Source organism: Drosophila tropicalis, unplaced genomic scaffold, assembly GCF_018151085.1.
Source record: "Drosophila tropicalis isolate 14030-0801.00 unplaced genomic scaffold, ASM1815108v1 contig_878, whole genome shotgun sequence".
NCBI lineage: Eukaryota > Metazoa > Arthropoda > Insecta > Diptera > Drosophilidae > Drosophila > Drosophila tropicalis.
In genome coordinates, this window is record NW_027173374.1 from 1,401,785 (window position 1) to 1,424,220 (window position 22,436).

Genomic DNA, 22,436 nt, shown 5'->3' on the forward strand with positions numbered 1-22,436 from the left:
ATTGTTTAACTAGCTAAAAGGCAAATGTTATTTTTATTTTTGTTTGTTGTGTGGAATGTGAGAAGGGCAGTTGGTTAGGGTAAACTAAAGGTGAGTTGAATAGTACTGAAATTATTCAAAAATGCATATGAAGGTTATTCTAAGCTGGTTTACTCAGCTCTACAACTTTAAATCTAGTCATGGTTATACTTGGGTCATAAAGATTCACTGGATAATGTTATATAGATTCCCTTAATGATGGAACAATCTTAGATTGGTGTGAGCTATTATAATGCCGTGCTCATCACAGGCAGCAATGACGCCGGCATCATTTGTTGATCCAGCTGGACTGGCTATGTAAGAGACACCGCTCTGCAAAAAAGGCCAACAGAATACATTAGCAAACAAAGCCCCTAAAATTCTCCACGCTTTAACTTACCAAATGTGCGCGATCAATGTTGTCGCGGAAGGGGAAGAATGCATCTGAACCAAGAGCAACTCCAGTCAGCTGCTTTAGCCATTCCACTTTCTGTTCAGTCTTCAACTGCTCTGGAGCCTTTTCGAACCTGCAAGTTGACATGAATATTAAACCAATCTAAAAAAGTCTAAACAAGTTTCCACTTACATGCTTTCGAACTGCGACAAGGGCATATCCTTACCCACTGTGCCATTTACGTAGTTATCAATGGCATTGGAAATTTCAGCTCGCTTTACGCCGGCCTTGAATTTCATGCCGGCCACATTGGGATGCTGGCGAAGCCACCAATTATCGGCTTTTTCACCGGCCAAACGTGTGCAATGGATTCTTGATTGTTGACCAGCTCCAATGCCAATAATTTGCCCATCTCGGGCATAGGCAACGGAATTGCTCTGCGTATACTTGAGGGCAATAGTGGCTACAATCAGATCACGCACTGCCCCCGCAGGCAAGGGTCTTTTCTTACTGACCACATTGGTGAAAAGTGATTCATCAATCAGAATATCGTTGCGCTTCTGCTCTAAAGTAAGACCAAAGATTGTCTTTCGTTCAACTGCGCTTGGCTCATAATTGGGATCCATCTGAGGAAAATAATTTAAAATGTTTACAACAAATCCTCATGAACAACTTATTATTTTTCTACTGACCTGGAGAATACAATAGCTTCCATTTTTCTTCTTTTTAAGAATCTCTAGTGCAGCTGGGTCATAACCAGGTGCAATAATTCCATCAGATACCTCTCGAGAAATGATCTTGGCAGTGACAACGTCGCAAATATCGGACAAAGCCACAAAATCACCGAAAGAGCTCATGCGATCGGCTCCTCGTGCGCGGGCATAGGCGGTGGCCAGCGGAGTGAGTTGCTCATACAAATCATCCACCATGCAGAGTTTGGCCTGCTCTGGACTGAGGGGTACCCCCACAGCTGCACCAGCTGGCGACACATGCTTAAAGCTCGTAGCAGCCGGCAGTTTGAGAGCCTTTTTCAGTTCCTTGACCAACTGCCAGCCATTTAGGGCATCACAGAGATTGATGAACCCAGGCGAGGCATTCACCACAGTCAGTGGTAGCTGAGCCAACTGTGTGTACAATTGGGCAGGCTTCTGATGGGGATTCATGCCATAACGTAATTGCAATTGCGATACCCCTGATCCATACTGTTTTCTAAAGTAATCCGAGATGGCATCATCATAGGTGGCAGTGTGGGTAAAGGCTTTCAGAGCCAGCGACTGACGAGTCTCCAATGTAGTGTCGCCCTTTGCTTTAATCTCGGCCACTACTCGAGCATAATCCACAGCCTCGCAAACGACAGTCACACGCTGATGATTCTTAGCAGCAGCACGGAGCAGAGTGACGCCACCAATGTCGATATTCTCCACAGCATCGGCCAGAATAACATTCGGTTTGGCAATGGTACTGGCAAAGGGATAAAGATTGCACACAACCAACTGAATGAGATCGTAATGCTGTTTCTTCATATCAGCCAAGTCACTGTCACTGGTGCGGGACAAAATGCCAGCATGTACAGCAGGATGCAAAGTCTTGACACGTCCGCCCAGCATTTCAGGTGCCCCAGTTATGTCCGACACATCCTTCACTGCGAGACCAGCGCCACGAAGAGCTGTGGCAGTGCCACCGCTTGCAACTAGATCAAAATCAAGCGAAACTAGAGTCTTGCCCAGTTCAAGCAGACCAGTCTTATCCGAAACGCTGAGAAGAGCTGCAGAATAACCAAAGTGTTTGAAATTTAATCTCCAAGAGCTTATGGAAAAATTCGAGCTACTTACCTATTTTCTTAGATGCCATCGTTGCTGTAATAGACGTCTGGTTCCCTCGACAACTGAAATGTAAATGAAAGATGAAATAAGATCAGTCAGTGGGCGACATAGGCGATTGGGATTACTGCACAAACATGTTTTCGCTTTTTTTTCTGTACAGCGCTAGACAACGACCTCTGTTGGTTGCGGTTTACTGTTGATAAGGGGCAACGAACATGGTGTGGAGGTGCCCCCCAAGTTAGGGGGTTATCGAATTCGCTTGCATCAGCCAAACGGCTTAATAAAAACAAATAACTCAAATTTACGTACATATGTAGATGCATTTTATTTATTGCTATGCCAAGACTTGTTTAACTATAAATAAACAACATCCAGTAGGCTGGGCAACTAACTGGGCTTGATGTCTGGATTTGGGATAGATGTCTCTTTTTTACGTTCCGACTCCCTGCGTCGTTTATGTTTATTAGATTTCAAGTGGATTGTCCATTGATACTCGCCAATGAAGTGACGCTGGCAGATTGAACAGAAGTTGCTTGTCTCCTCATTGAGATCGGCTCCAGGATGCACACGCTTGGGCATCGGTTCAATTTCAGTAGTTTCCCCATTGATACAGCTACTTATTATGGACTCGGCAGGTCTGTACACCATATCAGACCATGCACTAACGTTACTGGTATCCAGCTCATAAAGATCTGGTACTTGGCGATCTTTGCTGGCGAGAAACCGATTATTGATCCACTTGATCTGCTTCTTGGAATAGCGTCGAGTTACCAACTTCAATTCATCACAGCATTTACGAAGCAATTGGAGACCAGCAGATAAATCCGTACCCTTCAACTCCTCATCGATTTCCTTGCTGGGCATTTGGTATTGATGAGCCTTTAAATATTCCTCCACTTTTTCATCAAAATCTGCAGTATACTTCATGAGATAGGGAACAAATTCCTTGTAGCCAATTGTTTGAAGGACACCCTTCGTATACGCTTGAACTGTGACACCCTCGTAGGTATTATGAAAATTACGCAGTTCCTTGAGGAGTCCTTGCTTCAGCATGCCATCAACCCGCTTATCTAATCGTTCATTCAGCACATCCTGCTGACAGCGTAACCACAAAAGAACAATGTGTGGATACCGTAGTGGGCCACCCAGACGATTGCCTCCTGGCTGTTGTCTTTGCTCTGACAGTTTGGATGTTAGCGTTTCTCCTGTTTCTTGGAAGACCTCAATGGCACGTAGAATCTTTCGTCTATTATTGGGATGAATACGATTGGCACTGGCGGCATCAATACTAGCCAAATGTTGATGCAGATCAGTTGTGCTCATGGTGGACAACTTCTTATCGGCCAGTTGTTTTCCGGTTTCGTCCAGGTCCTCATCGCCGCTGGTATTTACCAGAATGTCCCACAGAAGTGACTCAATATAGTAATTGGTGCCACCCACAATAATGGGGGTTTTGGATTTGGCCAGCAGCTGCTCAATTATAGGTAATGCAGCATTACGAAAATGCGTTACCGTGAAGGGTTCTGATGGTGTGGCTACATCCAGCAAATGATGCTTTGCCTGCGCCTGCTCCTCTTTTGTGGCTTTTGCGGTGGCTATATCCAGATTTCTGTAGACTTGCATAGAATCGGCGCTTATTATTTCGCCGCCAAACCGCTCAGCCAATTCCAGCGAAAGCTTCGTCTTCCCCGTGCCCGTTGAGCCAAGTATCACAATTAGCGGCACTTTTCGCAACATTTGTAAGGCAATTGGCTTAAATTGCTGTTTTGTGTCTGGGTTAAACAAATTCCAATTCACGCTGCAACTGTGGGTGTGTGTGTGAGAGAGAGAGCAACTATGTTCCCTTCAAAGCACGTGGAACAACCTGTTGATTGTTGTTTTATAAACAGAACTTTTTTGCACACACATATGTTCACTTGGGCTTATATTTTAATTTTTGTCTATGTTTATAAATATATATTCATATATTTCTCCCAAAAATAACTTTTAGAAATTATTTTAACTTACTAGACAAACTTGCGCGGTGGTAATTTATCGACTGTTTGCACTCGATTGTAAACAGCAGGTCAGAAAATTGCATTCGATAATTATCGCCACTAAAAATCATAGGCCATCCCGCTCGCACACACATATTGGATTGGAACTTGGACGGGACATTAATTCTTATTCATTGAAAATATGTGGTGATAACGAAAGCGAAATTTACGTGCGAGAGAGGGCAGAATGTGCAATTAAGAAAATTTAATGCTGAGCGTAAAATGTAGCTGGGGCCAGCGCCAATTGTGATAGAACGCACGTTATTCCCAACTCCAGCTTCTGGCCCAGTTTGCCTCTCCCGCGCTAAATCCCAGTTCTGACCTGTAGTCCGTACACAGAAACCACAACAAAAGCAGAACCAATTAAAAAATCAATCACAATTCTAATTGAAAGCTGTGTGACATGTCACCGCCAAAAAACTGCGCGGTGTGCGGGGACAAGGCATTGGGATATAATTTCAATGCTGTAACCTGCGAAAGCTGTAAGGCTTTCTTTCGGCGAAATGCCTTGGCCAAGAAGACATTTAATTGTCCTTTTAACCAAAATTGTGAGATTACGGTTGTAACGCGACGCTTTTGCCAGAAATGCCGCCTGAAAAAGTGCCTGGACATTGGCATGAAAAGCGAAAACATCATGTCCGAAGAGGATAAGCTCATTAAGAGAAGGAAAATTGAAACAAATCGCGCCAAAAGGCGGATGATGGAGCACGGAGTTGGCGGCTCCGAGGCCGATGGTGATACCGATGAAAGTAAAACTCCGGCTGATAGTAGCAGTAGCAATTTGGATATGTATGCCGGCTCACAGGACTCGCAAAGTTGCGGATCAGCTGACAGTGGGCCAAATAACACTGGAAGTGGGACCATAGCAACGGCGGGACGAAGTCGATCAGCACAAGAGATGAATCCCTTGCTAATGACGGCCGACCAAATTGTTGACGAGATAGTATCAGATCCGGATCGTGCCTCTCAGGCCATAAACCGACTGATGCGTACCCAGAAGGAGGCTATATCGGTAATGGAGAAGGTTATAAGTTCACAAAAAGATGCCTTAAAACTAGTGTCACATTTAATCGACTATCCGGGTAAGTGGTTGAAACTTAGTTCAAGTTATGACCTTGAACCATTGTCGTTATCGCCGAAATTCTCTTCCTCTATGTTTAATTAGGTGATGCCCTCAAGATCATCAGCAAGTTTATGAACTCACCCTTCAACGCTTTGACAGTATTCACCAAATTTATGAGCTCTCCAACGGATGGGCTAGAAATAATATCAAAAATTGTTGATTCACCCGCAGATGTGGTTGAATTTATGCAGAATCTAATGCATTCACCAGAAGATGCCATTGACATAATGAACAAATTCATGAACACCCCCGCCGAGGCTCTGAAAATGCTAAATCGTATCCTTAGTGGACCTAATACGGGTACTGCAGAAAGGAAACCGATGTTACAGACAGAGAAGCAGATTAATGGAGGATCTGGTTTTGACACCGTTCTACAAACTATGCTGGGCAGCAACGAAAGTGTCTCCATTGCATCTGCCTCGCCATTGAGTAACAGCGGAGATCTGGATTTAAATTATCAATCGCCCAGCCAAATTACTACAAATCATCATCACACTTTGGTCTCAGATGAACAACCCAGCACATCAGGAACCAGCAACAGCAATCCCTTGGCATACATAGCCAATTCACCCGACTTTGACCTTAAAACCTTTATGCAAACTAATTACAACGATGAGCCCAGCCAGGATGGCGACCTAAGTATCAATTCAATTGAGTCCGTGCTGTCAGAGGTCATACGTATTGAGTATCAATCGTCAAGCCTACAGGCCGCTTCCCGCATCAAAGAGGAGATGTCCTTCTTAGGTGGTCAGCCATCATCTGGTTATAGTGGCTGTAACCCAGCTAATTTACAGAACCTTCAACATCAGCAGCAGCAACAACAACACCCCACTTGCGCCCCCTCCAGTCTGATAATGGAACGGGATCTAAACGAAGCGGAGCAAATGAAATTGCGGGAACTGCGACTAGCCAGTGAGGCTCTCTATGACCCCGTGGACGAGGATCTCAGTGCCTTGATGATGGGCGACGATCGCATTAAGGTATGAGTTCCAACCATTGGTTTATTTATTTTTTTTTTTTTTTGACGTTTATTCCATGTCAGCGAATTTTGCTTATCTAATCGGGGCACTTTCCCGTATATATGCTAGACGAGATATAAACACTCTGCACCTGGCCTGGCCGTGCCTGGGGTTGGTGCTGGGACTGAGTGAATGAGTGAGTCATTCCCTCACTGCTGTGAGATTTTATGAGTGCCCAGTAGAATGCTTCTCCTAAATGTAAACACAACTTGGTGCATAGAAAAACAAAAAGAAGTGTCTAAGAAATTTGTATACCCTTTTTTGTTTTTGTAAATTTGAGCAGGACGCTTCTTTGATTCACTTGATTGTCTGTCCGTTTGTGAAAAGAGTTTCCCAATCATATTTTACAGATTAGATTGACAATTCTAATATCTTGAAATTTGTGTAAACAATTTATAGAGTCAAGCTAGTTCGGTGCTTCTCAAGTGTGCCTTGGCCGGCCACCTGCCAATTGATCTGCGACAGAGAGTCAGCCGATGTCTTTATCAGCCTCTGCTCTGGTTTCTGGTTTGATAGCCTTGCCGTCGTCACTATCAACAATTATCACCAGCGACATTAGGCGCACATAAATTGAAGGAGCTCACGAATACTTTATTTATTGAGAACTGTTTACCGTTTTGTTGGAGGGCTGGTGCTGGGTTGAGTTGCTGTTCTTCCATCCCACTGCAATTAGCACATTTTGGTTGTTGTTAATTAGGAAAACAGATAGATATGTATATAAACAAAAAAATATGTAGAGCACACAGGTGTGCGACATTTTGATAAGCTCTAGTCTTGAATGGTCCCATGGTAATAAATTGAGTCATACACCCACCTCACACCTTGAAAACATTGCGATAAAATGATTAATAATAACAATTATTTGGACACCTGGTTCCCCAGCCCGATGACACACGTCACAATCCAAAACTTTTACAACTTATCAACCTTACGGCGGTGGCCATCAAGCGACTCATCAAGATGGCCAAGAAGATAAGTGCGTTCCGCGACATGTGCCAAGAGGATCAGGTGGCCCTACTTAAAGGAGGCTGCACTGAAATGATGATAATGCGTTCATCTATGGTCTACGATGATGATCGCGGTGCCTGGAAGGTAAGACTATTAAGAACAAATCATAAAAAAGACCAATATTTGATAATTTACAAATATTTCCATATTTTTTAGGTGCCTCATACCAAAGAGAATATGGGTAACATAAGAACAGAACTTTTAAAGTTCGCCGAAGGCAATATCTATGAGGAGCATCTAAAATTTATAAGTACCTTTGACGAGAAATGGCGTATGGATGAAAATATTGTTTTGATAATCTGTGCTATTGTTCTCTTCACACCGGCCAGGCCACGTGTGATACACAAGGATGTCATAAGATTAGAACAGGTAAGCAAGAGTTTATAGTCTACATTACTTGACAAATAATTTATTTGAATCGTTTTTTTTTAGAATTCCTACTATTATCTTCTGAGAAGATATTTGGAAAGCGTTTACTCTGGATGTGAGGCAAAGAACGCTTTTATTAAACTAATCCAAAAGATTTCAGATGTGGAGCGTCTGAATAAATTCATTATTAATGTCTATCTAAATGTAAATCCATCCCAGGTGGAGCCTTTACTCCGTGAAATATTCGATTTGAAAAATCACTAAGAAAAAAACATAAAATATTACGATTTGCGCACCGTGCATCAAATGCTGCGTTTGTTAAACGACGTGCTCTTGTTGGTTTTTATATACCTATATATAAATATATAGTCTATCTAACGATTAGGATATATACATATATGTGTGTGTGTGTGCGCGCGTCTGTCGGCTGGCTGATGTGTTTTTAAATGTTATTTGTTTGCTTGTAATTTTAGTTATAAATGTGATTGTTAGATTTGCATGCACACACAACACCTATATTACTAGAGAATTTTATAAATTTCGAGAGCATATTTAGGATACAAAGTGCAAAGCAACACAATCTACCATGAAATGTACACCAATTAGTTTTCAAATAAACTAAATTCAACTAATACTTTGTTAACAATTCGAATTAAAAAGTAAACTGGCGGTAGTTAAGCAATGGAGATCCATTTATGCATTAACCACAAAATTAGCTATTCCGTTCAAATAATCTTAGTTTTCACTACAAGTAGAGATTTATTATTATAAAATGCTTTTTCATTTTATACGAATTGATTTGTATTAGTTATCTTAACGTATCTACTTAATTACAATTGTTGTTGATAGGTTCATTAGCTGTTGATCCTCCAGTGGGCGAAAGTTGCTCAGCATAGGAACCATGTCACTTTGGTCCATTCATGATGGGCGGGCGAACACCTGGTATTGTGCCTAGCGGCGGTGGTGGTCCCATCATAGCCATGGGATTCATTATTGGTGGTGGACGCATGCCAGTCATCATGGGATTCATCATAGGCGGCATGTAGGGCATACTTGGCATACCAGGACGTGGTGGTGCTCCCATATTGGGTGGAGGTATTGAGACACCCGCTGGTTTCGGTGGCGCTGCTGTGGGTCCACTGGCAAAAGGATTGTTGGTTATCTTTCCAGCCTTAAACGCCGCAGTGGTGGCATCAATCAAATGCTGCGCCTGCTCCTCCATCCACTTCTGGTAGTAAAATTTAACATTGTCGCGATGCTTGCGTCCAGTGCAATGTGTCTTGCGTACGGAGGGCGAGTCGTGCGTCAAGTATGTGTCACAATAATCACAATAATATTTCGGCATTTTTCACAAATTAAATTCTCTTAAAAATTCTCGTTTATTTTTTTTTTTCAGTCCGTCCCGATGTGAATGGCAAAAGGCAGTGTGACCAGTTTTCGATAAATAAAACACAGTGTGACCATTCATTGAGAAACCCGATAAATTTGGACGTTTTTTAAACAATTTAATATCATTTCTCGCAAAAAATGTTCCAGATTTTGAAATTCTACAGTTCTATGCAAGTTCTAGGTAGTTATAAATAGTTACTTATTTTGTTCTTTGTTTTCTAAACTTAATTTTCAAAAGATCTGACTTTATAACTCTCAAAATTGAGAGTAGATTTCATGGATATCTGTTTTACACATTTATAATACATCTTATATAACATAATACATATTATAGTACATCTTATAATACATCTATTATTTTCATTTGGTAAATGTTTACTATTACTACTCGAGATTTCAGTGTTGAAAAGTGGAAAAATTGACCGCCCTGGTAGCCAAATATTTTAATCTAAACTCTAAAGTCGAGGAATATTGTATTCTAAACTATATTTGTTCTATAAAATCAAGAAATATTGTAAACTCAACAATATTTTCGTTTGTTGAGAATAGTGCGAACACAATATTCAAAAAGCCCGCGTATTCGAGTATCCAAAATTCGGCATTTGGCAACACCATCTCAAAATAGAACAGCTTTTTTTAGCCGGAAACAGCTACTTTTAGCTATAGTCCCGTTAAAAATATTAATTTTCTTTTGTTAATTACTCAAAAACTACCAAATAAATCGCCAAGGCGTACCTGAGGTCGTGCTCGTGGAATTTTTCTCCGTTTGATACCAAAATTATGTAGTTTAAGCGCGTTTTGGGCCCGACTAGTGGAAGTAAACATTTACCAAAGATTGAAGAGTGTTAGGTGTTGTTTTTGAATTGCAGGGTATTCGCGTATTTAGCAGTTTTGGCAGCCCTGGTTCAAAAAATATAATCGATAATTGGATGCTTTTATCGATTAATGTATAATCGATATACGGAAAATGCTACTCTGACAAATAGTAGTAAACTAGTAGTAGTAAACATTTACCCCTAATATCATATCTCAATATCGCTGTAGTATGACCAAATGTTAATATCGAAAAGGCATCTTCGGTTTGTTTTTTTTCTCAATGCGAGCGGTTGTCATTTTCGTGGACAGGAGAGCGCTGAAATTAATTACGTTCGAAGTGAGAAGTTGTGCATCTAAAAATTGCTTTAAAATGTTAAATGGTGAAATTTACTAATGGAAATATAAAGTCTCGTTTATTTGTTCACGCTGGTTTCGTTTTGTGACAGTTAATATTTATTGTTTTAAAAAATCAATTTAAAATGGCAAATTCTTGAAAAGCTACTAAGCTCAATTGCTGTTTTCAATGGATTGTAGGCAAAAAAACAAATTAACACTTGTCAAATAAGAAAAGTTAAATACAAATGCATTTACAGTAACACGCAAAAGTGCAACTTTCAAACTTTGTCCAAGTGTGTGTGTATATGTGTGTGTGAGTGCGCGCAAAAGTGAACGTGTGTGAATGTGTGCAAAAAAAATTGCAATGTATCGAATTTTCTTGATTTCCACATGTACATAACTGCAATTGCAACAACAACAACTGCGGCAACGTAGACAACATTCATTTCGTCTGTGTATGGATAATATCTATAAAAGGTAAGTTCATACAGTGCTAATTGGTAAAAAAAAACAGACCCGGCAATAAGAACAGCTCATTTAAATTGTGGCGAATGTGTATGTACATATTGTATATATAACTAACACATACACATGTAGAAATCAAAGCTACAGCTGTGTTTTTGTTCTTTTCTTTTGCACCACAGCTGTCTGGCGATAACGGTATTATTAGTGTGGGGGAGGATAAAATTAAGTTTTTCTTTTGTTTGTCTCACTCTTCCATTTCTCTCTCTCTCCATGTATCTCTCCCTATCTCTCTCTCTCTCTTTCTCTTTTTGTCTAACCCGCACTATCTCTCTCACTGTTTGCTCTGCGACTTCTATTCTTACGAAAAAGAAACTTTCGGGAAACTATAAGCTGAATACCCTACACAAACACAGCTCAAGAACATTCTTAAAATTTCATAAATCAATCTATGAAAAAAAGTGGTAAGGGATGTAAAAACCAAAGAGGAAGAAATCTGCGTATATGTCTTATGTACTTATGTATGTATGTATATACATTTACATTATTGTTACATCTGAAAATTGTAAATACTATTTAATTTTGAAACGTTTTACTTATATACATATATGTATGTATGTTAATACCTCACCTTGTTGAAGGGTCTTTAAAAGTCGAAGCTTTAAATATGTAGGTATGTATGCTAGCGATATTAAAATAGGCAAATGGGTTTTTAGTACGTTTGTAAATGTTAAAGGTTTCAACTTTTCACATTGCCAAAGTAAAGAAAACCAAATACCAAGTTTTTTTCTAAGCACTTTGTTTAGCCCGTCTAAGCTCTTTCGCCCACATTTTTATTTCTTTTTTTTTTTTTTTTTGCGGCCAGCTGATTAATGTTTTCACACAATCTTTTGAGGTTGTTTATGATATGATATGTTGATGATACTTAAATATTTATGGGTTGCGTGTCTAAACTAAAAGGTCAAGGCTTTGCATTATAAAGTTTTAAATTTTCCTTCTACATGTCGCTATAATTTTTTATTAATTTTTGGTTTTTTTTTTATCATGACAGCTTGAAGCCATTTCCGTTCCAGAACACACATTTGTAATTAGCCATTACCAACTTATCGATATTCACTTGAAATGGTGACATTTTTGATCCACTGTACTTTATTGATTTGCTATGCGAATAAATGACTCAGTTAACAAGTGTTAATTGTGGTTTATAAAGATTAATATACACCGACGATTCGAAAACAGGTTGGGCATAGTTTGATAAAAAGGCATATCTCACAGGTGTTAGATATAAAAAACATTAGCTCTAGAATTTAAATTTTTGTTTAATACTTTTTTTTTTCTTTGCCACTTTCACAAAGTTCTTATGCAATTTTTGTTTTGATTTCATTGATGAATTTGTTCTATGCGGAGATTCAAGATTAAATCATGCTCCAGCCCCCTTAATATCACATGGCTTTAATCTTATCACTATATAGAGTCACTAAGCATACACATACATACATATATACATATACATAGGTGCAAACTGATTAATCTTGTCATGCTGAACTGAGCTGAACTGAGCTGAAGAAAATAAAAAAAACTACCCATATATTACAAAAATAGATTGAAGTGCTCTAGCACTTGAATGTTATTGTTTTGGCTAAAACGATAAGCCAAATGATTTAACCCATATCATTTATAAACAAAACGAAAAAAGTGTTTGCCACAGATTCCAAAGTTTGTTTATTGCATGTCTAGTTTAGTTGTTAGCGCATTTAAATGGTTATTTATCTTAACACAAATCTCTAACTGGCTAACAAACTAGACGATTTGTAGTACAAAATAAAATATGCACGAAGCAACTATGAACTATATAATACTTTATAATTTGTTTAGTCTCTAGCAAACTTTTTGCCTAATGTTTTTCTTTCCTTTCAGGGCGTTGCTTGTTTTGGTCTTTTCATGGACTAATCAATTCATAAATAATAAAATGTTGAAATGTTATTGCTTCCGCCATTATCTATTTTCTACTTTATTGTACACTAAAACAATTAAAAACAAACCACTAACACTTTCAGTTCAATATACTTTTTGGCATACATTTTGTTTAAGTTTTTGTTGAAGAATTTGTATTTGTGGCAAAAGTGAGAAACTATTGTTCTAAACGATTCAAAGAAAAGAAAAAATGATTAATAAAGAATGTCTGAAAGACATTCAAATGTACATACGCGTTGACAATAACCCAAATAAGTTGTTCTAATTATAACAATTACTAGGCATAATATATTTTTATATACTTTTGATTTCTTAGTCTTATAATATAAATAGCTATTTGCCTTAACAGATTGCGGTTTCCGATTAACATTAATAAACTCTCACAACAAATGCCATTATAATTATATATATTTGCTTTAGCATTTCACTGAAGGGTCTTATTATATGCAATATCCACAAATTGTGAAGGGTTCCGTTTTCCCTTAATCATCAGCGGCCGCCCCCATTTCACTTCCGATAATATTATACATATTTATTTTGCTTATTCATGTACATACATTGTACATATGTACATACATATATAAATTTTATTTACATGTTTACCCCAGAGGGAAATCTCTTGTTCTCCAGTTATCTCTCGTTCTTTTTACATCCATTTATGATGAATTGTTTTGTTTTGTTTTGTGTATTTTTATACCCTTGCAGAGGGTATTATAAAATTGGTCAGATGTTTGTAACGCACAGAAGGAGACGTTTCCGACCCCATAAAGTATATATATTCTTGATCAGCATGAGAAGCTAAGTCGATATAGCCATGTCCGTCTGTCCGTCGGTGCGTACGCGTTTTACTCAGCCATCTTAAGAGCTATCGGGATGAAATTTTTTTTGGGAGCTTTTTTTTACCCGGGTGAGATAAAGTATGAAAATCTTTGGGATCGGACTACTATATCATATAACTCTGGAACAAAAATTTTTGCAAAAATTGGAGTATCCCCATGAAATTTACCAATATAATAGAATTTGATATAAAATCCCAAAATTTGACCCTGATCGGATAAATAGAACACAAGTTACAGTCTATATAAATCGGTTCAATCGCTGCCGGCAGCTCTGCTTGCTGCCTACTACGTCATCATCAAATCAACAGAGCACATGCATACACACACAGACGCAACGCTACATAAACTGTATGTGTATGCGTGCGTTGCTTTGCTTAGGGAATGAGGGAAGAAGAAGAACAAATTGTACATAGTATGAAGAGTAAAATTGTTTTGTTTGTATATTAATGAATTGAGTTGCAGAAAACAAATTTTGAACATGTGAAATTATTATTGTCAAGGACTGCAAGGGTATATAAACTTCGGCATAGCCGAATTTAACTTCTTTGATATTTTATCTTGGTGTTTGTATGGGGGAAAGACCCTAAATAAATATATGCCTATATATGTCGAGTTATAGAGTATTTTACAAGTGTTGTTTTGTTTGACTCATTACAACAAAAACGTTTTTAATTAACAACAATCACAGACAGAGAATAAGAGAGAGAGAGAGAGAGAGAGAAAAACAGCGAAAACTAATTAATTTTTGGCATGCATTTCATCAGAGAGATAAAATGTATAATGAAATGTTAAAGAAGACCCTGAATGAAAGTAAAAACTGAATGCAAAATTTTAATTGAAATTTTAAAAGGTTTTTTTTTGTGACTTTTTGAACTTTTCTTCAAAATTATTTGCGAATAATTAGTTTTTGAAGTTTTACTAAGCAAAAGAACCTTTATCCTATTATTAATAATTTAAATCCTATCCTAGCCTATCTTTAAAGTATTTTATTGTGTAAGGAAGAATTACTTTAGTAATAAGTATTAAGTAAATATTTGCAATTTATTGAGAGTCGCAAACATCATAAAAATACTTTTTTATTGACTTTGCCTCTGATAGAACTCAACAATATTTTCTTATTATTTATACTCTTGACCAAAAAAAGAAATCCGAATCGATTGTTTGGGCTTTGAAATCATCAAATATATATGTATGTAAAAAGATGTTAAATTTATACTAAAAACTTTGTCTATTTATAAAGATTAAAAAGATTCTTATAATCTGTGCATTTTTAAAAGTTTTAATTGACAGCAAAGAGAATTGTTTATAAATGGGAAAAATGCAAAATGCTTGTCCAAATATGTCTTGAATAAATTTCATATTGTATTTCAGGTAGCTATGTATAATTATATATTTTTAGAGCTCATGAAAACCTTTTATGTTAGATGAAATTAATTTTAATATTTCTGTCATTCTACTATTTCTCTATATAATGGCAGAATTACGAGAGACCATTAACCTTGAAATTATGACTTTTGTATCGGTCGCCGTCTCCCACGAAGTTGAGTTAAAAAACTCATAAAAAAATAAACTGCAAATGGAATGCCGCTAGGAAATAATAAGAAAATAAACTTGAAATGCAACTAAAACCTGTTACTAAGCAAATGCACAAACATAGAATAAACATGTGTAAAGTTTCAAGGTCAAATGTCCACTAAGTATATGTATATACATATGTATGTATATACAGATGATCTATAGGCAAGTGTGCTGCAGTTCAGTCATGCGATTTAGTCGGTTATTCGGTTATGGTTATTGGTGGTCAAGTCAAGGCGAAGGTCGACGTCGCAGTCGACGAGAGAATTGAAACTCGTTTTTCAATACACGCACAGCTCCTCCTCCTCCAGTTCACAGTCTTTGCCTGAGACTCAGTTTTTAGTTGATGATTCTAAAGCTAAGCTTTTGGGTGCGATCTGTCGCTGATGTGTGGAGATAACCTTGACTAAATTGCGTATACGTAGTGTTGTTTGTTTAGTGGACTGAGTTCTTTTTGTTACTGTGTGCGTGTGTGTATGTGTGTGAGTGTTCAATTAGCAGCACCCTTCAGTACCAAATGTCGCCGGGGACAAAATCGCCACATATTCCGAACTACTAACGTCGACAGAAAAAAATTCTGCCAGCGCATTTCATGCTGAGGTTAGCCGAAGGCACCCGAACGAGCTAATGTCGTCATTGTACATACATATGTATATATATATTTCTCATTTGAAAAAAAAAAAAAATTGGAAGAGTAAAGCATGATGATTTTTGTCTACGCCAATTCACTTCGTTCGTCAGTGCATTGTTGTTATTGTTTTTTCCAACTCCTGCGCGCGTCGCTTTGTACTTTTCGTTTCTTTGTTCATTCGCGATTAAATTTCGTAGGGGCAGGAACTGTTGAATTTTTTCAAATTCAGTGTATACAGTAATAAAGGTAAGTGTTATTAATATTTTGAATTTTTCATTCCCTAATCAATTTTGTTCTTTTTAGAATCCATCCAAAATCCGATTCCGGATGAGCCGGCGGAGAATGTGCTAAGACATTGGTTGGCACAAGCCAAAAGAAGTAAAGTAATAAAAACTTAAGAAAAATGTAAATATACATAAATATTTAAATTTAATGTAATATATTTAAGAATAAAAATAAACAAATTTAAATGTATATATATGTTGTTAAATAAAAACTAATGCGTGTTAAAAAACCAAATCAAGTCAAGTTTTTATTTATTTTTGGAAAAATGCGCCGATATTCCATCGACAATGTCGCCGCAATGTCGATTGTAAATCCGAGGTAAATTTTTGCTGGGATATTCCATCGACAATGTCGCCGCAATGTCGATTGTAAATCCGAGGTATAATTTCGCTGGGACATTGCGTCGACATGTCGCCGCTAATTCGATTGAAAAATCAACCACTATTTTGCGGGGACATTCCGTCGACATGTCGCCGAAAAATCGATAGAATGTCCGAGGCGCTAGGACACACAATGTTAAATGTCGCCGGTAATTTGTATGGCATGTCCCCTGAAAATCCGAGGCGACATCTCAAAAATTACCTCGGATTTTCTGAGGAATTTGCGGCGACCGGTACTGAAGGGCAGTATACACATTTTTCCTCTACTGGTTGTGACTAACTTTTGTATTTATCTATACATATACATACAAACACTTCTTTTCACTTCAATAAAATGGCAAGCTTTGTGTTTGCTTTCAATCGGTGCCGAAGTCAACTTAATGGAGGGTCTGAGACCTACTTGAACATGTCAATAAATTTCTAGACACAAAAGAAAAAAACAAAACACAAAACAAATTCATATTAACTGATAACAAAACTGAAATGTCTCGCATCATCATATTAAAAATTAAGCAGTAATAAAGTCATAGGTTTTTATGATTACTATTTATCGGCAAGTTGTTTTAGACACTATATCAATAAGTTTCTATTTTACTTATAACCTTTCAAATCAGAAAACTTTTGCCTTTACTCCGCTCCTGCAAAATAAGATTCTTTTTGAAATGTTTTAAGCAAATGAATAAAGAATATATTTTGTTGTTACTTCAAACCGGTTTATTTGTTGAATTGAAAAATGAACTGTCTTGGGTCTCTCAAATTATTTCAATTTTCACTGACCTTAGTAATTTACAATTTTGTTACTGTGGTCTTCAGTTGAGAGTTCAATCAACCTTTTCTTTTACACCTTTCCCTTTTAACCCTCCGTTTTTCTTTCAACAATTTAAACCTGTTTTTTTTTTTTTTTTTTTTATCGAACACATTAATCTTTCTCTCTCTGTCTCTCTGCTTTGCTTTAACACAAATTCATTGAGCCATAAACAACAAAATTACGCTTCGTCGAGGTAAATGTGCAATTTTTGTTTTAACTGATAAGCAAACTGAAGGCAATACAAAGCTATAAATTCTATATAGTATATATGTATATGGTTTGCACATGCAAAGTAGAAGGTAAAGAAAGGCAGATAGACATAAGAATGGCACAAATTGTTTATAATATAATTTAAGTAAAATTCTGAGTAAGCATTGCAAATGGCCCCATTTATATTGAAATCGGTTTCTGTGTCTACATTTCTTAGTGGTTTCAGACACATCGTGTAATTAGAGTGATTTGTATTCTTGAGAATTCATTATTTCTACTCCTCAAAGTTAGCCATCAATTTAATTGACTCACAAGAGAACTAAGAAAACTATGTAGTTTCAGAACTAAAGTTTTTTAGAACTTGGATTTAACTCAATATTGATTTCCAAATGAAATCAAAAAGATTGATCATTAAGTCATTAAGTAAAGATTAATCATTCGATGGCTTACTTTGAAAATTACCCAGGCGTCTTTTTGAAACCATTTAAGACCATGATAAGCCGCCTTTTGTTATTTGTCTATATTAAGATATTGATTTTTTGAAAATTCTACAATCGATTTTGTTATTGATTGAAATGGAAATGATGATGATTCTCATTGGAATATCATTAGCACTTCATTGCTAATGACATGGGCCATCAGTAGTGGTTGACCTTTTCCTCGATGCCCTAATGCAACCCACACTAACACACACACACAGAGAGACACCTTCATGACTCTAATTAAGGCCCAAGCACACGAAAACTTTTTAAGAAATTAAAAAAGAGAATGGAGCTTTAACTGAGTTTTATGGCGACTATTTCTATTGCGAAACCAGTTTCAACTTTTCTTTTTTTTTTTCTCTCTCAGAGCCGGCAAAAAAGACGACGTTAGAGGCAAGTCAAGATGACGCAGAGCAAACAGCCATTACCATGCTGTTCCTCCTCCTCCGCCGCTCCAGGAGCAAGGAGTCAGGAGTTGGGCAACATTTTGCTTAATAATTTCCAATTGAAAAAGAAAAGCTATCGTGTGCTCCTCCATGGACAGCAATTGATTTGGGAACGCATGCAAAAGATTAAGGAGAATGAGAAGCAAGCACCAATGGAAACAAAAGTCATTCCTGATGGATCAAGCGGATGTGCCTATGGTCCGAGTAGTCATGTTTTACACATCGATGACATTATTAGTGTTAAGTCGGGTGACACGAAGGTGGCCTCAATGAAACCACCCGATCATTTACCTATATCGGGTGTGTCCACGAGGCCTACGAATCAATATCTGACTATAAATTATGCTCAGAGATTGAGTAAATCGAAAACCGATTGCAATCGTTGGCAACTGCAACGCTTGACCCTCTATAATGCCGATCCCTATATAGTACGTCAATGGTTGGAAGAGTTGCAGTTGCGTTTGAATGACTCCACGCCGACGAGAATGCGTGTGCGACGACTCTTGGTGTTCATCAATCCGTATGGCGGACGCAAGGCAGGATCTCAGACATATGAACGTGATGTCAAGCCCGTTTTTCAGTTGGCAGGCATTGATGCCACTTGTATAACCACACAGAGAGCAAATCAGATACGTGATATATTGTTAACGCACGATCTCAGTTGCTACGACGCTGTTTGCTGTGTCGGAGGAGATGGCACTGTGGCAGAAGTTATCAATGGTTTGATTTTTCGTCGCATCAAAGAATTAGGTTTGGACGAGCGAAAACCGGCATTCATTCCACGGCCAGAGTTAACAGTGGGAGTTATTCCCGCAGGTAGCACCGATACCATAGCGTATAGTATGCATGGTACAGCGGATGTTCGTACAGCAGCCATTCATGTGATATTGGGCCAACATCGTGGCCTGGATGTCTGCAGTGTGAGCAATAGTCACACTCTCTTGCGATTCTGTGCCAGTGTCCTTAGCTATGGCTATCTGGGCGATGTGGCCGCCCAGAGCGAACAATATCGTTGGATGGGCACTCGGAGATATGAGTACAGTGGTGTCAAAGCCTTCATCAGTAATCGTGGCTATGAGGCCGAATTGCGTTTAATTGAGGAGGTCAATTCACCACTGTCTCCAGAAACTCCTGTAATCGATGATGACAATGTTTCCACCATTTGTTATGCCAATTGTCAGCGTTGCAGCTTTGCCAGTTCCGTAATAGATCAGCGCTCCTCGATATTTAATCCTGAGCAATTAGCTCGATCAAGGGAAGAATTGCCACAGAATGACGTTCCACCGGTCGAACAGCCCGATCTTCATTTTAATCCTAGCGAAACTGCATTATTAAGGCCTCGTCCACGTCCTAACCAAATTCAATTAACCTCGTCGACGGCTAGTGGAGGATTGCTCAATTCCACCTACGATTTGAACTCACCTGATCATCAATGGAAGTCGATTAAAGGCAATTTCTTTATGATTTGTGGCGCCAATATTACCTGTGCCTGTTCCCGCAGTCCCAATGGCATTTCGCGCTACAGTCATTTGGGTGATGGTTGTCTGGATTTAATCTTGGTCAAGAAAACCTCACTGATCAATAATGTCAGATTCCTACTAAACACGGCTGGAAGAGGAGGCGATATTGTGAGTAGAATTATGGAAACGTTTAATATCAGTTTGTTTAACATGCTTCAATTTCCAGCGTAATCTACCTTTTGTGGAGGTCTACCGTACTAGAAAATTCCAATTTAGAACATTATCAGCAGCCGCCGCCAGCGAGGAGAGTAATTTCAGTCTAGCCGGCTCTTGTCAGCCCATAGCTCAAGCGGATGTGGGTGGTACTTCAGAATATTCCAGCTGGAACTGTGATGGCGAAGTGGTCACCGATTTGGACATTACCATGATGTAAGTATTCCTTTATTCTCTCTTCAATCAATGAATTTGTTTTTCAAATTTGTTTCTTTTTAATTGCAGATCGCATTGTCAACTCATCGATGTTTTTATGCGTGGACCACATTCCTATAGCAAACCGCTTAAAAGAGATAACCACGGCCCCATGTCACCGACAACGCCTAACAGTTCCAGCGATAATGTTTATTGCTGTTGCAACAATTAGAAAAAGCTTTATGAAATTGAATATGAATATTTTTAAACCTTTGGCCGTGACACAAAAAATATAGCTTGTAATAGTCCCTGATTAAATGTTAAAGCCTAGCTCAACTATACGCGTAATACAAATGTATTAAATATTATTGATATAACTAGACTGTATTATATTGAGGCATCTAAAAGATGCGATAGAAAACCAAGCACACAAAGCCCAAAAACACAGATAACATTCCCTAGCACTATGGACGGTGTTGATTATATGTAGTTTATTTTGTGTATACTGGTATACTGGCAAATATATGTTTTTAATATCTAAAAAAGATTTTCATAACGTTAATAATGACTATTTAATGGTTTCTAAAGTCTGTTTACATAAAAATGTCTCGCTAGGTTCACTAAAATCAAAGAGCACTAATTTGTTTTAAATTTCCCGCGTAGCTCCATATAGTTGTCTCTTATTGTCCAGGTTTGAAGTTAAGTGTGACCAAAGTCTGTAATTTAGTTAAATCTATCGTTATCGATAAAAATGCTGTGCCAGTGCTGCCACTTTTTGCCAGACTTTACCTGTGGCTGTGGCAACTCTATTCGTTTCTGCTCGTCATTCTGTCGCATTCCGGTTGAAAGAAATAAATTGTTTTATAAACTTAAACTTAAAATTAAAATGTTGAACAACTATCAGAGCTCAGGCTATCCCTTGTGGACAAATGGACCTACACCTGGGGGTTTCTACAATTTCACCGGGGGACAGCAGGCTCACAAATTGCCCAGTGAACTGGTCACAGAGGGTCCCTACGGAACCAAGCGGAATACGTAGGAGTATAAACAGGCAGCTGTATAGAATCACCCTTGACTCTTCCTATTCAATTTCATTGCAGATCTTCAATTACCACTGGTTCATCGGTGTTGGGCATTCGCTTCGATGAAGGCGTTATGATAGCAGCTGACACCTTGGTCTCCTACGGATCATTGGCTCGTTATCAAGATATTCATCGCGTTTTCAAAATCAACAACAATATCATTTTGGGAGGAGGCGGAGATTTCGCTGACATACAGTCGATCAAACGGACCATTGATCAGAAAATGATTGAGGACCAATACTATGATGATCAGATCACAATGAAGCCTCAAGAATTGTCCTCTTGGCTGACTCGTGTGCTTTATGGTCGTCGTAGCCGAATGAATCCATTGTACATTGATGTGGTAGTGGGTGGAGTCGATAAACAAGGCGTTCCTTTCCTGGGCAATGTGGATTTGCGTGGTCGTGCCTATCAGGATTATGTGGTAGCCACTGGATTTGCTCGTCATTTGGCTTTGCCATTGGTGCGTGAACGCAAGCCAGCTGATCGTGACTTTACCGCCCAAGAGGCTTCAGATTTGGTAACTAAATAATTAACAATTTTGTTACATTTAAAAGCTAATCAATCCATTCTTACTCATTCCATAGATTCGCAAATGCATGGAAGTCTTGTATTATCGTGATACCCGCAACATGTCCAAATACACTGTTGGTGTTTGCACGACCAGCAACTGCTTGGTCGAGGGTCCATATAATGTTAATGAGAACTGGACTTTTGCAGCCGATATTAAAGGCTATTAGAGAAACGAAATTAAAATCTTGTAAAATTTTTAATCAAGCTTAAGGGAATACGTTCATACAAATACACAACAATCGCACTCGATTTCAACAATAAAAATTTTGGATTTGATCTGAATATAATTTTTACAATTTCTAGAATCATTTGAAAAAACTTTAGACATGGGTAAATAATACATCATTGTAACAAGAATTTTGTCTAATATGGTTCCTAACTATAGAAAATTAGTTAACTTTAAAAGATAAATAGAACAGAAGATCGAGTGATAGATTAATATTACACATTTTCAGTTAACAATTTGCTTTTTAAATTGCATCAGATCTGT

The 22,436-nt window shown here is 38.1% G+C and overlaps 6 protein-coding genes and 1 long non-coding RNA gene across 7 annotated transcripts; 4 read left to right on the forward strand and 3 right to left on the reverse strand.

Annotated features, from left to right (window-relative positions):
- Position 1: 1 nt before the first annotated feature.
- LOC137585757 (bifunctional purine biosynthesis protein ATIC) lies at positions 2-4,302 on the reverse strand. Its single transcript, XM_068301685.1, has 6 exons — positions 4,243-4,302; positions 2,245-2,297; positions 1,105-2,177; positions 605-1,038; positions 419-545; positions 2-351 (listed from the first exon to the last, which is right to left on the reverse strand). Exons 2-6 carry the CDS (start codon positions 2,261-2,263, stop codon positions 232-234), a joined length of 1,773 nt encoding a protein of 590 aa, XP_068157786.1. The 5' UTR covers positions 2,264-2,297; positions 4,243-4,302; the 3' UTR covers positions 2-231.
- LOC137585758 (tRNA dimethylallyltransferase) lies at positions 2,536-4,232 on the reverse strand. The gene has a single exon (XM_068301686.1). It carries the CDS (start codon positions 3,970-3,972, stop codon positions 2,623-2,625), a length of 1,350 nt encoding a protein of 449 aa, XP_068157787.1. The 5' UTR covers positions 3,973-4,232; the 3' UTR covers positions 2,536-2,622.
- A 56-nt stretch (positions 4,303-4,358) lies between the features above and the next one.
- Hr96 (Nuclear hormone receptor HR96) lies at positions 4,359-8,541 on the forward strand. Its single transcript, XM_068301684.1, has 5 exons — positions 4,359-5,353; positions 5,437-6,374; positions 7,296-7,505; positions 7,578-7,790; positions 7,854-8,541. Exons 1-5 carry the CDS (start codon positions 4,675-4,677, stop codon positions 8,052-8,054), a joined length of 2,241 nt encoding a protein of 746 aa, XP_068157785.1. The 5' UTR covers positions 4,359-4,674; the 3' UTR covers positions 8,055-8,541.
- snRNP-U1-C (small ribonucleoprotein particle U1 subunit C) lies at positions 8,526-9,348 on the reverse strand. Its single transcript, XM_068301687.1, has one exon. The coding sequence runs from the start codon at positions 9,133-9,135 to the stop codon at positions 8,695-8,697; it is 441 nt and encodes a 146-aa protein (XP_068157788.1). The 5' UTR covers positions 9,136-9,348; the 3' UTR covers positions 8,526-8,694.
- Positions 9,349-10,212: 864 nt separating this feature from the next.
- On the forward strand, positions 10,213-20,838 carry Cerk (Ceramide kinase). Its single transcript, XM_068299213.1, has 4 exons — positions 10,213-10,808; positions 18,345-20,051; positions 20,110-20,312; positions 20,382-20,838. The coding sequence occupies exons 2-4, from the start codon at positions 18,381-18,383 to the stop codon at positions 20,521-20,523; spliced, it is 2,016 nt and encodes a 671-aa protein (XP_068155314.1). The 5' UTR covers positions 10,213-10,808; positions 18,345-18,380; the 3' UTR covers positions 20,524-20,838.
- LOC137585428 (uncharacterized) lies at positions 15,563-16,331 on the forward strand. Its single transcript, XR_011033561.1, has 2 exons — positions 15,563-16,058; positions 16,116-16,331. It is a non-coding gene; the product is annotated as an uncharacterized lncRNA (long non-coding RNA).
- Positions 20,839-21,082: 244 nt separating the features above from the next.
- Prosbeta7 (proteasome subunit beta type-4) lies at positions 21,083-22,233 on the forward strand. The gene is made up of 3 exons (XM_068299214.1): positions 21,083-21,326; positions 21,392-21,893; positions 21,961-22,233. The coding sequence occupies exons 1-3, from the start codon at positions 21,178-21,180 to the stop codon at positions 22,111-22,113; spliced, it is 804 nt and encodes a 267-aa protein (XP_068155315.1). The 5' UTR covers positions 21,083-21,177; the 3' UTR covers positions 22,114-22,233.
- Positions 22,234-22,436: the final 203 nt, after the last annotated feature.